The 17,326-nt window shown below is 40.9% G+C and overlaps 1 protein-coding gene across 1 annotated transcript in view; it reads left to right on the forward strand.

The window, feature by feature from the left end:
• Positions 1-17,326, forward strand: part of fntb (farnesyltransferase, CAAX box, beta) — a 94,027-nt gene that overhangs the window by 16,584 nt on the left and 60,117 nt on the right. The window contains exon 2 of the mRNA XM_059955123.1: positions 6,276-6,340. Coding sequence (XP_059811106.1) covers positions 6,276-6,340 — 65 coding nt within the window. The remainder of the gene's footprint in view (positions 1-6,275; positions 6,341-17,326) is intronic.

Raw genomic sequence — 17,326 nt, forward strand, 5'->3', positions numbered from 1 at the left:
CGATCCCTGGTCATCCCGCCAGCAGCGCCATCTGTCCTACATCTCTGAATACATGACGGACGTCCGGCACGTCTCGAGTAAGGACAATGTCGTGGCGGACGCGTTCTCTCGCCCTAACATTCATGCCCTTTCCCAAGGGGTAGACTCTGAGGCGCTGGCAGAGGCACAGCAGGCAGACGAGGAGATCCCGAGTTACAGAACCGCAGTCTCCGGTTTGCAACTCCAGGACCTCCCCGTGGGCCCCGGTGAGAGGACCCTACTCTGTGACGTCGCCACCGCCCAGCCCCCTCCCGTCGTCCCGGCACCTTGGCGGCGACACGTTTTCGACTCCATTCATAACTTGGCGCACCCCTCCATCCGGACAACTGTCCGGGTGGTCTCCAGCAAGTTTGTTTGGCACGGACTCCGCAAGCAGGTCAGTGAATGGGCCAGAACGTGCATGCACTGCCAGACGGCCAAGGTGCAGTGGCACACCAAAGCCCTGCTGCAGCAGTTCCACCCCACCCACCGGCGTTTCAACCACATTCATGTGGATATCGTGGGCCTTCTGCCAGTGTCGCGAGGAGCGCGGCACCTCCTGACTATCGTGGACCGGTTCACAAGATGGCCAGAGGCGATCCCGCTCACCGACACCACCTCCGAATCTTGCGCCCGAGCCCTGATCGCCACCTGGGTGTCCCGCTTTGGTGTACCGGCCCACATTACCTCCGACAGGTGCCCAGTTCACCTCCAGCCTGTGGTCAGCTATGGTCAGCTTTTTGGGGACTCAGCTGCACCACACCACTGCCTACCACCCACAGTCGAACGGGCTAGTGGAGCGTTTCCACCGTCACCTGAAGTCGGCTCTCATGGCCCGCCTGCGAGGAGCTGACTGGGCGGACGAGCTTCCCTGGGTCCTACTTGGCATCTGCACGGCGCCCAAAGACGATCTGCACGCCTCGTCGGCCGAGTTGGTGTACGGCGCACCCCTGGTCGTCCCCGGGGAGTTCATACCAACCCCAAGGGGGCAAGAGGAAGAACCTGCAGCAGTCCTGGGCAGACTGCGTGAGAGGCTCGGTGACCTGGCCCCCATACCCACTTCGCAGCATGGGCAGAGCCCGACCTGCGTACCCAAAGACCTGCAGAACTGTAAGTTTGTGTTTGTACGAAGGGGCGGGCATCGACCACCGCTGCAACGGCCCTACGAGGGACCGTTTACGGTGCTCAGGAACAACGGGTCCACGTTCGTGCTGGATGTTGGGAGGAAAGAGGAGGTTTTCACAGTGGACCGACTCAAACCGGCCCATGTGGACCTGGCGCAACAGGTCAAGTTTCCGGCACCGCGGCGCAGAGGCCGACCTCCCAAACCAGGACCGGCCCAGACTGTGGACATTGGGGGGGGTTGTATCGCCGGTTCTGGGGGGGGGGTTATGTGGCGACCCTCTTCCTAGCGCGCTCGAACCAGCTGACAAATAGCCAGCGCGCAGGCACAAAGGCCAGGTCCGCAACAAAGGGAAAAAGCCTGGGGGGGGATTTGTGAGTACGTGTCCCTTGGAGCATCCGCGCCCGGGGTGGGCGGGATGAGGGAGGCTTTAAAGCAAGGCTGTGAAGTTCAAATAAAATCATCTTTGATTGCAGTTTACCGACTCCGTGTCATTATTTTAGCACTGCGTGTAGCACACCGCTGCAATGTTATCATATTTTGTCATTTTCAATAGGACATTCAGACAAATCTAAAGTGATCTAGCCTCATGTATAGCCAAAAGCAATGAGTCATACTGCATGAATTAAGTCAAAATCATATTTAATACAGTATCATAAGAGGATTTCAAATAGTCTGTTTGTGATACCTTTTGTTTGGATCACTGAATCTACTTGTTAACAAGAATGCTTTGTGCTGGACCTTCATTATGTCCTTTCCCTTCTTTACCCCTCCTTGCAGGCCCACCATTTGCCTGCCAAACAATTTCAAGTGTTTTAACATGGCCATATGTACCCAGGTTATAAATGCCATTAAAATTGGCACTGCACATTACAAACATGACCAACATGAAGAACATAAATTATACATGTTCAGTGACAGGGTTTTGAGATTGAAATGAAAGGTAGTTAAAATGATATTGCTTTAGTGTGTGCTCTGAAGCTCAGGAAAGCAGAAAATTTCATTGAAAATCCTTGTGCAGTTGGAACCTCACTTGCAGACCCCACTCAGTTCAGATTGACAACAACGCTTCCTCCACAATCTCCATCAGCACTGATGCACCACAGGGCTGTGTGCTTAGCCCTCTGCCTACTCACTTTACACTAATGACTGTGTAGCTCAGTACAGGTCCAACACCATATTTTGCTGATGACACCACTGCCATTGGCTGAATCAAAGGTGGCAGCGAATCATCATATAGCAGGGAGATTGAAAATCTAGCTGAGTTGCCACAACAACCACCTCTCACTCAATGTCACTGAGACCAAGAGGCTGATTATTGATTTCAGGAGGAGGAAAATGGAGGCCCATGAGCTAGTTAGAGGAGATATTAGAGGTGGAATCTGTCCTGGCATCCAACACATAAATGTCATTACGAAGAATGCATGACAGTACTTCTTATGTGAAGGTTCGGCATGACATCTAAAACTTTGACAAACTTCTATAGATGTGTGGTGGTTGCATCACCATCTGGTATGGAAACATTAACGCCTTTGAACAGAAGATCGTGCATACAGTAGTGGATAAGGCCCAGCCCATCATGTGGTAAAACCCTCCCCACCACTGAGCACATCTACACGGAGCATTGTTGCAGGAAAGCAGCATCCATCATCTGCTACCATCAGGAAGAAGGTAGGACCCACACCACCAGGATCAAGAACAGGTATTACCCTCCAATCATCAGGCTCTTGAACTCTGAGAGGCGATAACTTCACTCAGCTTCAACTTGTCCCATCAGTGAACTATTCCCACAACCTATGGACTCACTTTCAAGGACTCTTCGTCTCATGTTCTTGATATTTATAGTTATTATTAAAATTTTCTGTAGTTGAGCTGTTTGTTGCCTTTTGCTTATTGGTTGTTGATCTGTTTTGTTGGGTGCGATCTGTCATTCATTCTGTTGTATATTTCGTGGATTTGCTATGTATGCCTGCAAGAAGATGACTGCCAGGATTGTATATATGGTGACACATATGTACTTTAATAAATTTATTTTGAACTTCAAATTTAAAGAAGTCTCAAGGATGTTGAAGAGTAGATATGGAGTTAGATGTCTCCTCTATTGACTAAATCCAGGACTATTTTCTCTCAAAAGATCTAGACTTCTAACAACTCTCATGTCCAAAGGGCAGTGGAAGCAGAGTTTTGAATATTTTCAAAACAGAGACTTGATAGGCAAGGAGTTGAGAAGTGACTCCAGGTAGAAATAATCAAAGTAAATTTACTATCAAAGTACAGATATGTCATCATGTTCCAGCCTGTGATTCATTTTCTTGTGGGCATTTATAGTAAATAGATAAAACACAATAGAATCAATGAAAGACCGCACCCAGCATGACAAAGACAACAATTTATGCAAATACTGAAAAAAGAAATAATACTAATAAATAAGCAATGAGTCCGTTGGTTGTTGGAACAGTTCAGGGTTGAGCAAGTGAAGTTATCCCCTCTGGTTCAAGAGCATGATAGTTGAGTACTAACTGATCCTGAACCTGGTGGTGTTAGTCCTGAGACTCTTGTGCCACCTTCCTGATGGCAGTAGTGAGAAGAGAGCATGACCTGGGTGGTGGCGTGCTGTCACAAGAAAGCAGCATCTATGTAGATGTGCTCAATGGTGTGGAGAGCTTTATCCATGATGGACTTGTCTGTATCACAACATTTTGTAGCTATTCATGTTTCCAAACCAGGCTGTGATGCAATTAGTTGATATACTCCCCATCACACATTGATAGACCTTATTTGAGATAGAGATTAGTCATGATCTTATTGCATGACAGAACTGGCATAAAGGATTGTTTGTCCTATTTCTGCTTGCAACTTGTATGTTCCTTTGTATGCTCTAATAAAAAAGAGATGGAAAGGCATTTGGCACAGACCTTGTTCTTCAGCACAGTTTTTTTTGTTATTTTGTTTGATAGTTGCACTATCTAGCTGCAATGTCACAGCGAGAAAACCACCAAGCTTCCAGCTGAAATAGAACTAATCTACAAGATGAATGAGAAGCTATTCAACCCAATCACTCCAGAATCAAAGTTACTTTAACCTTAGTTATTCAGTTTTGACGCACAGATGAAGTTGGCAGATGCACGCATTTGGACGCTAAGTTCCCAGTCATTATTGATTTGGCACATCCATCCAGGAAGAAGACAGCTGGCAAACTCAGACTTTGATAGAGTCGCTTGGATTGATAAGTATCAGATTTGTTTATGAATAAAGCTTTGAAAAGAATTTTGCATTGTGAATTGTTCTGCTTGGAAAATTCAATGGGGGACTTCAACTACATGTACCTGTTCAGCACAGCATTGTGGGCCGAAGGGCATGTAGGTTTGTGCTGTAGGTTTTCTGTGTTTTTCTGTGTTTTAACTTTTAGATTTTAAGATATTTGCAGTTGCTAAGCACTGCATAGTTTTAATTGTTGCTTACTTAACTCATTTGAATTATTAAATAAATACTGCGTGAACTCGGGCCTGAATTATAGGGACAGGTTGGGCAGTTTAGGACTATTTCTTGGAATATAGTAACTTACGGAGAGGGCAATTAACAGCATTAAAGAGTGAAGGAAAGCACGGATTTATGGATTGTGAAAAAGCTGTACAATAATATGCCAGAAATGAGTCTGATTAAAACTAAAGCAACACACACAAAATGCCAGAGGAACTCGGCAGGCTTGGCAGTATCTATGGAAAAAAGTATAGTCGGCATTTCAGCCCAAAACGTCAACTGTACTTTTTACATAAATACAGTCTGGCCTGCTGAGTTTCTCTAGCATTTTATGTGTTTTGCTCAGATTTCCAGCATCTGCAGATTTTCTCTTGTTTGTGATTTGAAAACTAAGGACCTATTTAAACCACAGGCACCAAAATGAATGAATTGATGTAGTTAGTTTGTGCAGCTTGATCACTCTGACAATTGCTGATGATCTATGAGGTGTTGTAATTAATATGTAGTGGTCAAGCATGCTTAAAGGCAAGATTCCAATACAGGAATTCAGATTTCACTCAAGTCTTGACTTGAGATGTAGAAAAGTTAGTATGGTAACTATCTCTTAAACCCTTGCACCACCTTCAATAAGCAGGATTGTACTTGCCTTAGTTCAGAAGTTCTGTGGAATACTGTAAACTGTTTTGTCCTTGTTCTGCATGTTGAAGTTAGAGATAAGCTGATGGTCAGATGCCAGTTTGCTGTGGTGAGGGACCTAATGCAGTTTGCACTCCACAATTCCCTTCATTCGAATGCGGTCATTGACTCGAGCTGAGAAAGTGGGGTGGTGGACACCATGCTTTATTTACTTTTCCTAATGTTTCTAATTTGCATGTTTTAAGGTGTTTATACATTTATTTTTAATCATATTTATTAATGCCCTTTATTTCAGTAAACAGACAAAAGCTCTCTGGATCAGGCACCGAAGGCAGAATTCCTGCTTGCCAGTGGGAGGTCTTCCTTCTGTGGACAGTCAGCTCAGCTGGTCCCAGATCCAAGTCAGATTAGTGTCCCTGGTGTGACTGAGCATTTAACCGGATTCTGTTCAATCAAGCCCAATTGTTTTATGTTGGTGATGGAGATTAGTATTTCATATTTATATCATTGCAATATAGCATATGTTGCAATATTTCTTTTGAAAATTTGTTTAATTTTCTCTGAGGACGTACCATTTGCCTTGCCCTGATGTTGCATCATGCTGAATTCTAGAAGTGTATTAAAGCCTTTGGTTATTTGTTTGTTGAATTCTTTAATATTTTCTATCAAATATAAAAACATTTATGAAATAAATCATGTTATTTGGAAACAGTGATTTTTTTTTACTGTATTGTTTTTAGTACATGATACAAAGTGTGCTACTTTGGAGAAAACATATTCTCATGCTCATCATAGCCCAAATGTTCGTGATTAGCTTGTGTAATATTTAAGTCAATTTAAGAATTAGTTGGGTTTAAACTATTATTGAGTAAACATTTGATCATTCCATGATTCAAAAATGATTGCGAAGGAGAAAATTGGTATACAGCTTCTTTTTTTTAAAAAAGGTTGTTTACTGTTTAAAAATCTAAACTTTCTTCAACGCACAGAGATGACCATTTCTTTTCTTTTCCAACAGATAGCAGTAGAACTGAATGTCGAAGAGGCCTACAATGCCTTCAGAAATAATTGGCCTATGCTGCAGTAAGTTTGTGGATCAAAGCTTCATCAGTCCTGTAATTATCCAAAATAGTCACGTGTTTATGCACTGGATTAACAGCAGAAATAGAATTAACCCCATTTGCACAGTCAGTACAACTTTAGAAGAAGCTTGTGGAGAGTGTATGCTGCTGATACATTACAATGAAATACCTGGTTACTTTATGATGCTGTTAAAATAACTTTATATAATACTACTTGAATCAAATATCATAATACCATAAAAGTAATGTGGGAAGTGGCTATGTAAGCAGATATATGTGCTTAATAATAGTTATATTGCTCATTAAATTCTCCTGCAACAGATTTGTAGATTTTATTTTACTGTGGTCCAGAGAAATTTCTTGTAGGTGATCATTGTTGCTCCATTAATCATGTTTTTCAAAGGTACATCAGTTTTATTTTGCACTTACCCTGATGTACTCTATACACAAATATATTATTGTAAAATCACTAAATGGCAATTTAAGCTGTGAAATATTCACTTGACTGGCTTGTGTCTTGTACTTATCTCCACATTACAATATTTTTATCTTTTGCTTGGTAGTAGTTTGGCTTCATCACTGGTAAAATATCAAAAATTATCCTTCAAGGATATTTTTAATATATGCCAATTTATTTCAACTTGACAGTTCACTTAAACGAGCTAGTTGTATAGTGTTTTCCGATACATATGAAAACATATGTCCACACTGTTTTTAATTACTCTATTTTTTTAAGTCCCCCAGGATGTAAAAACATTTCTGTCTTCTGCTCAGATTTATACTTAGATTGATAGCATTTTCAACCATTTTGAACAGACCTTGGGCCAGAGTCAGCTACAGAAAGAGAGAAGGCACATTCTTTGGCAAGTGGCCTGACCAACCCAACTTCATGGCCCGGACTGACTTCATGGTCCGGTCTGGCAGCCTGAAGGTTCTGTGGAATTGCTTCAGGATTCTTCCTCTAGATGGAAGGCAAGAACCTGTTCAGCAAGGGGAAGGGTACTTTGGTGTAGGTTTGCTCTATGCCTTCCTGCTCTGCAGTGGATATCACCTAGGCTATCTTGAATTTCATCTGGGGATCAAAGTGTTGCTCATTGTCACAATGCAGAAGCTTCCAGAGTGGACTATAAGGTGTACCCAACAGTGCCAATGACCCGATGGCCTGTTTGCGTGTGACTGCATCAAGCTGTGTGTTAAATCAATGTGTACAAACATTAAGTGTCCTGTATGCTAAGTTTTAACTTGTTCCTTGTGTTGCAATGGATGGGCCTGTTCTTTTCTGCACAGTGCTCCATTTAATGGGTATTTGTTGTACACCTGTCCTTCTCCTTTAGAAAAGCATCCTACAACTATAGGCCTTGGAAGAAAAGAACAGAATGGGCTCTTTGTTATCGTTTCCCAACCAGACTCTAAAGACATTTGTTTCAATGCCTAAATGCTAGAACTTGTTGACAGGTTTCAAGACCTTGCTTGGCTTGCAGTGGGAGGAGCTCCACACCTGTCAGATCCTTCCTGCAGAATTGTCATCTCACTTCATGCAGAATTGTCATCTCACTTCATGCAAATGCTGTCCACCAGACAGTTGTGATGAAGCTGAGACCAATTGCTCACCTCTTTGTGGAGTGTGTATTTGTAAAGAAGATCTGGATGAAGATACAAGGTCCATGTTGAGATTCATCCTGACCAGATGCATAGCAGAGCCCATTCTGGTTGGGATGCATAACAGAACAAACATCATATGCTTCAGGAAGATCATCAACTCAGTGAAAGATGTACTTTAACCTGTGTTAAACACATTGTTCTTCTAGTGCAAAGAGATATTTATAAGTGAATGCTGTAATCTGGCACATTCCAGCCTGCAGGAGCACCTTTGGGCACACTGATGCTTGGGTGGCCAACACAGAGGCTTTATGGGGAAAGACAGCAATCTAAGGTCCTGCAGCCCATGGATAATGAGAGGTGGTCAGGGCTTGTCATACGGAACATCATCAGAGCCAGCTGAACACTTCAAGGTATATTGTACAAACGCCAAGTGAGTGACATCGGTGTTGCGTACTAAGAATATTACTGGATGACACAGCCAATGTATGGACTTGACAGTAGTATTAATGTATAAACTGGGTGACACAATGAATGTAATTACAGTTTTTTAAATAATATGAATAAAGTTCATTTTTGAAGTTAAAATTCAATAGGTTTTGCAATCTGTGCTGATCTATGAGGAGCATTTGGACCTCCCTAACAGTAGCATTGATTTCTTGCAGAATTTTCTTCTCACCAAGAATAGCGTGAAACTGAAAGATTGGGGAAAACTTTTTTTTAAAACCACTAGGCCAGCACTAAGGAAAGGGAAGCTAGATTATGAAAGTAAACCAGTACAAAATATAAAAAGAGACACTAAAAGATTTTAGAATTATATAAAGTGGAAAAGGATGGCTAAAGTGAACATAGGTCCCTTGGAAGATGAGAAGGGGCAATTAATATTGGATAATATGGAAATAGCTAAGGCGTTGAATGACAATTTTGTGTTGGTCTTCATGTTGGAGGACACGTGTAACATGCCATTGAGAGATGTTATCGATGTAATGGGAGGTGAGGACTTCTGTACAATTGTAGTCACTAAAGAGCTGGTGATGAGCAAGCTAATGGAGTTAAAGATGGAGACGTCCTTTGGTCCTGATGGGATGCATCCTAGAATACTAAAAGAAAGAGACGAAAGTATAGCAGATGTATTTGTTATAATTTACCAAAATTCTCTGGACTCCGGGCAGGTCTCATCAGATTGAAAGACAGTGAATATCATGTCACTTTTTAAAAAAAAGAATGGATACAGGCAAAAGGCGAGCAAATAAGCTTAACATCTGTAGTCAAGAAATGCTTGAAGCTGTTGTTAAAGGAAGACACAGTGAGACATCTGGATAGAAGTGGTTGCATTTGACAAACAGTATAGATTCACGAAGAGCAGGTCCTGTTGACAAATGTACTGGAGTTCTTTAAGGATATGAGGAGTGCAGTGGATAAAGGGGAACAGGTTGATTTTGGATTTCCAGAAGACCTTTGATAAGGTGCCACATAAAAGATTAATGTGGATGCATGAAGTAGGGGGTGATGTATTGACATGAATAGAGGATTGGTTACTCAATGGAAGGCAGAGAGGATAGTTGGTGGTCAGTGGTGAATGGAGTGCTGCAGGAGTCAGTGTTGAGCTTGCAACTTCTCAATGTACATTAGCGATTTGGAGGAGAGGACCAAATATAGTATATCTTAGTTTGCTGATGGCACTAAATTGAGTGGAAAAGCACATTGTGTGGAGGAAATGGGGAGTCTGTAGAAAGATAGATAGATTAAGTGAATGGGCTGGGATATGGCAGTTGGAGTACAATGTTGATAAATGCAAGGTCATTCACCTTCGAAGGAAAAATAGATCAGATTATTTAAGTAGTGAAAGACAAGCATGCTGTTGTGCTGAGGAACTTGTGCTTGGATCACAAAAGGTTGGACTGCAGATTCAACAGGTTATCTAAGAGGCGAATGGAATGTTGGCCTTCATTGCAAGAAGGATTGAAGTTAAGAGCATGGAGGCAATGCTACAACTGTATAAGGTACTGGTGAGGCCACATCTCAATTATTGCAAGCAGTTAATTAATGTCTCCTTACTTGAAGGAAGTAATAAGGAGACATTAATGGCTTTGGAGGTTGTGCAAAGGAGGGTCAGCAGGTTGATTCTGGATATGAGGGGCTTAGCCAATGATGAGCGTCTTCAACTATAATCATTGGAATTCAGCAGCATGAGAGGGGATCTAATAAAGCACAAATAACTATGAAAGGGATAGATCATACAGAGGCAAGAAAGTTGTTTCAACAGGAACTAGGACACATAGCTTCAAGATTCAGAGGAAACGATAGCAGGATGGAGATGAAAAGAAACAACTTTCCCCAGAGAGTAGTGAATGTGTTAAATTATCTGCCCAGGGAAGCAGTGGAGGATCCTCATTAAATATATTGAAATGAGATTTTTTTCTGCATAGCAGGGTATAAACTGCATGAAACAATAAATGTAAAGAAAGCAATATATTTATGTGGTGCAGCCTCAAAAGGCCGGGTGCTGCTTTATTTCTTGCATTATGAAATTCTTTATTAATAGTATTTTCAAAAAGTCATATTCAAACTATGTCACCATATATTACCAAATCTTAGATTAACTTTCTTGTGGGCATACTCAATTAATCCATCATAGAATAATAGTCATAACAGAACCCTTTCTAAATCTTTTTATTAATATTAGTAATATGGACAGAATACAGATGATATATTGATAAAGAAATTACCAACATACACATTCCATTACATATGAAAAAAAAACATACATAATAGTTACAATATAAATGAGTTTACCAAGACATAAGCCATAAGATATATGTATGGACATAGTAAATCTAAATATTTCATAATGTATAATATAAAAAAAACAGAAAAAAGAAAGAAAAAAAACAAAAAAAATTTATATAATGCAAAACTAACTAATCTAGTCTAATAACTATAACTAATAAGTAATATAAAAGAAAAAAAAACAAACAAAAGAGAAGGAAAAAAAAAGTGGGCTGTTTATAATATCTCACAAAAATAAGTATTCATCAATGCCGTCACTTCCGGTCCTCTCAAAATACATAAGCTAAAAGCTGGGAAATCAAATGTACTTGGCACAGGGTCATATTACATCATATGAAAATGTTGAATAAATGGTCTCCATAACTTTTCAAATTTAATAGAAGTCTCAAAAGTACCACTTCTAATTTTTTCTAAATTTAAACATAACATAGTTTGAGAGAACCAATTAAATACAGTGGGAGGATCAATTTCTTTCCAATTCAACAATATAGATCTTCTAGCCATCAGAGTTAGAAATGCAATCATTCGACGGGCTGAAGAAGATAAATGCTGTGAATCTAACATTGGTAAACCAAAAATTGCGGTAATAGGATGAGGTTGTAAATCAATATTCAAAACCGCAGAAATAATATCAAAAATGTCTTTCCAATATTTCTCCAACAGAATCAATGAAAGACCGCACCAACTTGGGCATTCGACCATTGTGCAAAAGACAAAAATTGTGCAAATACAAAAAGAATGAAATAATAATAAATAAGCAATAAATATCAAAAACAAGAGATGAAAGTCTTTGAAAGCGAGTCAATAGGTTGTGGAAACAGTTCAGTGATGGGGCAAGTGAAGTTATCCCTTCTGGTTCAAAAGCCTGATGGCTGAGGGGTAATAACTGTCTCTGAACCTGGTGGTGCGAGCCCTGAGGCTCCTGTACCACGTTCCTGATGGTAGCAGCAAGAGGAGAGCATGACCTGGGTGGTGGGGTTCCCTGATGATGGATGCTGCTTTCCTGTAACAATGCTCCATGTAGATAAGTTCAATGGTGGAAAGGGCTTTACCTGTGAAGGAGTGGGCTGTATCCACTGCTTTTTGTAGCATTTTCTGTTCACGGGCATTGGCATGTTTATTACACAGTGCTACATAAATACTTTTTAAAGAAACTTTTTCTGTTGCTAGTACAGACTGTTGCTTGGTAACAGATGTTTTCCATGTTTACAAACAATTTTGGGAATTGGTTAATTATTATCAAGTGCACCAGTAAAATGATTTGTTTGCATGCTATCCAGACATCATTCCATTTATAAATTCATCGAGGTAGTACAAAAGGGAAAAACAAGAGAATGTGGAATATGTTGCTATAATTATAGTGAAAGAGTAGACAGATAACAAAATGCAAGGGCTATCTTGAAGGAAATTGTGAGGTCAGAATTCATCTTGATAGTATAAGAGGTCCTTTAACAGTAGTGCAGAAGCTGTCCTTAAACCTGTGCGGTTTGGAAGGGGGAAACTGATTTGATTTGATTGTCATTTAGTCATGGCCATTACAAAAATGTCTGTAGAGTTCATATGTCAATAAGGTCAGCTAGGCTGAAGTACCCCATGTGAGTCATTAGTCCACTATTATGCACAGCCAAACTTAAAATGATGGCCACTTGGAAGATGTAGACAAGTGGCTGGTGCTGGAAGAACCATAAGGAGTGGAATTTTCAAAAAGAAGAAAGATGTGATTTTTAAAAAATGTGAAATATCACAAGATGAAATGCTTTCTGATCTTCAATCAAAGGTGGAAGTATTTCAATTTGTGAAGTCTGCATCTCATTAGATTTCAGAACCATTTTGAATTTAACTGTTATTTTTAGCACTGCGTTATTTAATTGGCATGGTTTAAAAAAAACCTGACTTTTCTGGGAGACACAGGAGTTGATGGTGTTCTACCATTAATCAGTAAACTGCTTCTAATTCGTTCATGTGCTTTGTCCTTCAGTTGAATCTGAGCTGATAAATACTGTCGTTGCGATGAGAAATATGACATTTTTAATTTTTCAGTTTTCATTTAAAGCTCCAGACTTGCAGTGAAATCATAACATCTTGGATACTAGATGATTGTGCCACTTCTACAGTGAAATGCAGGTGGCGGAAGAAGCATTTTTGAGTTCCTGCTTGTCAGATTTGATGTTTCTTTCTTCTTTTGACTTGCACATTTATCCCAATTTGTGCTTTCATGATGGTACTAAAATTTGCCTGTTGGTGCTGGTCGGGTGCAAAGAAGCAAAAGTTTAAAATTTAATGCCATATTTAAGTAATTGTGGCATTTCTGCCAGGTAATGTATTACAAAGCAATGAGAAATATGTACATAAATACAGGAGAAATGCAACCTTTAGTGAATCCCTGTGTGTGCTCTGGTAATAAATCTCAGGGTACTGCTGTGTAAATGCTTATGGATTAGAAAATGTAAGTGAAATTCACATGAGTGTTCTTTGTTTTGTTGGGTGTTATTAATCCATGTTCAAGACTGCAGATAGGAATGTACTCTGGAAGTATGTGTTAGGTATCACAGAGGGGAATGCCTTTTCAATATTTTGAGCTTGCTCTTGATTGAGGGGATACTTTATTGTAAAATTGACATTGCCTTGAGACTTCAATGTCATGACTGGCAATCACGAAGAATAGGGCACAACAATGTAGCAAGTTAATGCAATTTTTAAGATGCTTTCAGAGTAACTTCTTTGCATTCTGCCATAGACCGTGGTTTCTTATTTGCTTTAAATGTGTGTTTCTTTAATTGTTCCATAGAAACTTTGTGCCATTAGAAAATGGGAAAATATTTCTAAGTAATTAGTGTATATTCTTTAGAGTTTATAAAAAGATGATAGACACAAATATACTACATACCTTGTCTCAGTTGTCAATATTTGGATTTGTATATTTTGAGACTTTTTGTGAATACTCAGATCAAGGGAAAATAGCAGTATTGTATGATCAAGGAATTGAAATGGCCTACTCCTGACTGTGTTATGTTAGCATTTAGCCATAACTAATAGTTTTGATGAATTATTTAATTGCTTAAAGGCTGGCCCTTGTTTAAAAAAATCCCTATCCTCTGAGAGTAAATCTGAACTCTTTCATGAAGGGTATATTTGTGTAAGTTATTTATCTTTCTTTTATGATAAGAGTAGACATCAAGTTGATTTATAATTAGCTACTGACAATGCATAGTCCATTTTATATTTTGTACCATTTTAACAAAATGCAAAGACACAGGCAAAATACTAGGTGAACAGGAGGAAATCTGCAGATGCTGGAAATTCAAGCAACACACACAAAATGTTGGTGGAATGCAGCAGGTCAGGCAACATCTATAGGGAGAAGCGTTGTTGACGTTTCGGGCCGAAACCCTTCATCAGGACTAACTGAAAGGAAAGATGGTAAGAGATTTGAAAGTAGGAGGGGGAGGGGAAAATGTGAAATGATAGGAGAAGATCGGGGAGAGAGGGAATGTGGTGAAGCTGAGAGCTGGAAAGGTGATTGGCAAAAGGGATACAGAGCTGGAGAAGGGAAAGGATCATGGGACGGGAGGCCTAGGGAGAAAGAAAGAGGGAGGGGAGCACCAGAAGGAGATGGAGAACAGACAGAGTGATGGACAGAAAGAGAGGGAAAAAAAGGAGGGAAAGCTAACTATATCAGGGATGGGGTAAGAAGGGGAGGAGGGGTATTAACAGAAGTTAGAGAAGTCAATGTTCATGCCATCAGGTTGGGGGCTACCCAACCGGTATATAAGGTGTTGTTCCTCCAACCTGAGTGTGGCTTCATCTTGACAGTAGAGGAGGCCATGGATAGACATGTCAGAATGGGAATGGGACGTGGAATTAAAATGTGTGGCCACTGGGAGACCCTGCTTTCTCTGGCGGACGCAAAATGGTCTCCCAGTCTGCATCGGGTCTCACCAATATATAAAAGGCCACACTGGGAGCACCGGACGCAGTATACCACACCAGCCGACTCACAGGTGAAGTGTCACCTCACCTGGAAGGGCTGTTTGGGGCCCTGAATGGTGGTGAGGGAGGAAGTGTAAAGGCAGGTGTAGCACTTTTTCTGCTTGCAAGGATAAGTGTCAGGAGGGAGATCGGTGGGAAGGGATTGAGGGGGGGGGAAGGGATGAATGGACAAGGGAGTCGTGTAGGGAGTGATCCCTGCGGAAAGCAGAAATGGGGAAATGGGGGGAGAGAAAGATGTGCTTGGTAGTGGGATCCCATTGGAGGTGGAGGCAGTTACGGAGAATTATACTAGGTGACTAATTGCTGAACTCTGCGTCTCTACCATCCTATTGAAGCATATACAGGTTCCTTGAGTTAAATACACCAAGTGTATTTAATAAACTCTAGCAGACAGTCAAACCCTTGAGTGGCTATTTTTTCTGGAGAACAGCTTAAATAATCTGAATATGTGTTATATGGTTCTGTGTACTAGAAAAACAATTGTAATGTCCTGGTTAAAATTTTTACCGCTATGTTGTAGGTATTTCATTTTAGAAGTTCTGTAAAAGCAGTCTGTTCTGCTTTTAGGATGTTTAGGTTTCAGCTAAAAGATAAGGGGTTTTCAGCTTTGGAATGTTGTGTCAGCCAATCAGTGTGGTGGAACGGGGAGAAAGTTCGAGAGAACACCGCGGGGTGAGATTTGTGAGGGACAGTGTGATTCGTTTTTTTTTGTGGGCGTTGAGAGGATAGGAGGGAAGATGGCTGAGCATGCCTTGGAAAGGAGTGTTCCTGTTGCACAAAGTGCTTTGTGCAGATGAATGGCTCCAAGGAGGAAGGGCAAGAGAGTGCCCATTTATTCAAGATAGATTTTGAGCGAAGTTCAGAATGTGGTTTGTGTTTTCACACAAATTCTGGGTCCGGTGCTTGAGTAATAAGGATGACTTCAAGATGAGCTCCAGCTTTGTGTGCACGTTTGGACTGGGTTAACTGTAATGGGCCCTTTTTTTCCCTTTTCTTACTAACTGTTACATGAAACTGAAATTATTCATTGTATGATCTATTATTTCATGCCGACTGACAATTGTGTATGAGCAGTATTTACACAGCATTAGCTCAAATCGAGGTTTCTTTAATAGGACCATCACAACATTCCTATTGTCTGAACCCCAAATCATATCGACCCTAGATGTATATTGTTTATGAAAGGTGGTCTTCTCACAACTGAGTCCTGTGGCTGTTAATGGGGCCGGCAATGAGCCTGGTGAGGGGGCTGCACAATCTTAACACCATACCATGATAAGCACTATGAAACAGCTTTCTTGAATTGAGAATGAAGCTTGTGGGGAAATATCTTCCACCTCTTTGTTAGGAACATTGCAGTAGCTACAATTGAAAGAGACGGCAACCTCTCTAAAAACAAGTATCCTCTTTTTGTGTATGGGATCATGCTTTGCAAAGTCCAGTAAGTGTATCTACTTTCTTAGAAGTTCACTAAGATTCAGTCTGTCATCTAAAACTTCGACAAACTTCTTTTGATATACAGTGGAGAGTATACGGACTGGTTGCATTACTGCTTGGTATGGAAGCACCAATGCCCTTTAATGGAAAACTCTCCAAAAAGTAGTGGATATGACCTAGATCATCATGGGTAAAGCCCTCATTACCAGTGAGGACATCTAAAAGGCTGTTGCAGGAAAGCAGCATCCCTCATCAAGGACCTCCACCATCCAGGCCATGCTTTCTTCCAGCTGCTACCATTGTGAAGATGGTACAGGAACCTCAGGAGCCACACTGCCAGGTTCAGGAATGGTCATTACTTTCAACCATCAGGCTCTTGAACCAGAGGGGATAACTTCACTCAACTTCACTCACCCCAACACTAAACCGTTCCCACAATTATGAACTCATTGTCAAGGGCTCCTCATCTCATGTTCTTGGTATTTATTACTTATGTATTTGTAATGCACTGTAAGGATTCACTGCTAATTTAATGGCTTCTCTGCTGAGGTAACAGTTTCTCTGTAGCAGCAATGTTTGTGTTATGGCTGGAGATAACAGGACTGTGGTATGCATGTTAGCCAATCAGGATTTTGTTGCTGTCTTGTGAATCTGGAAGAAGATTTTTCGCGGGCTTTTGCCGGGGAGAGATGAGGAGAGAAGATGTGAATGGAGAGGTTTGGTAGATCACCGGACGGGGTGGACTTGGAATGAGGGTCCGAAGGGCAGTGACAATTGGAGGAGGTTGATGGTGGACAATCGAGTTACCAGTGAGTTCCAACTTTGCGCAACAGATTGTTTAATAAGAATGGGCCTTTTGTTTGTTTCTTTACTAACCATATAAACAAAGTAAGAATTATAAAGCTGAATCGTTTAATTGCATATTGTGTACTGTTTGTTATTTCTGGGTACTGATGTGTAACGGGACACATCACGCAGCATCCACCCAAACGAGATTTCTGAAGTTTGGCCGGGCCGGGGGTTATCACCCGCTATATTAAGCTGCCAGCCGAAGCAAGAGTTACATATTTATAATCATTATTTTATTTGTTTTTTTATTTTTGTATTTGCATAGTTTTTTTTGCACATGTTTTTCTTGTCTGTCTTGCATATGGTTTTTGATTGATTCTAT

Source organism: Hypanus sabinus, chromosome 2, assembly GCF_030144855.1.
Source record: "Hypanus sabinus isolate sHypSab1 chromosome 2, sHypSab1.hap1, whole genome shotgun sequence".
Lineage (NCBI taxonomy): Eukaryota > Metazoa > Chordata > Chondrichthyes > Myliobatiformes > Dasyatidae > Hypanus > Hypanus sabinus.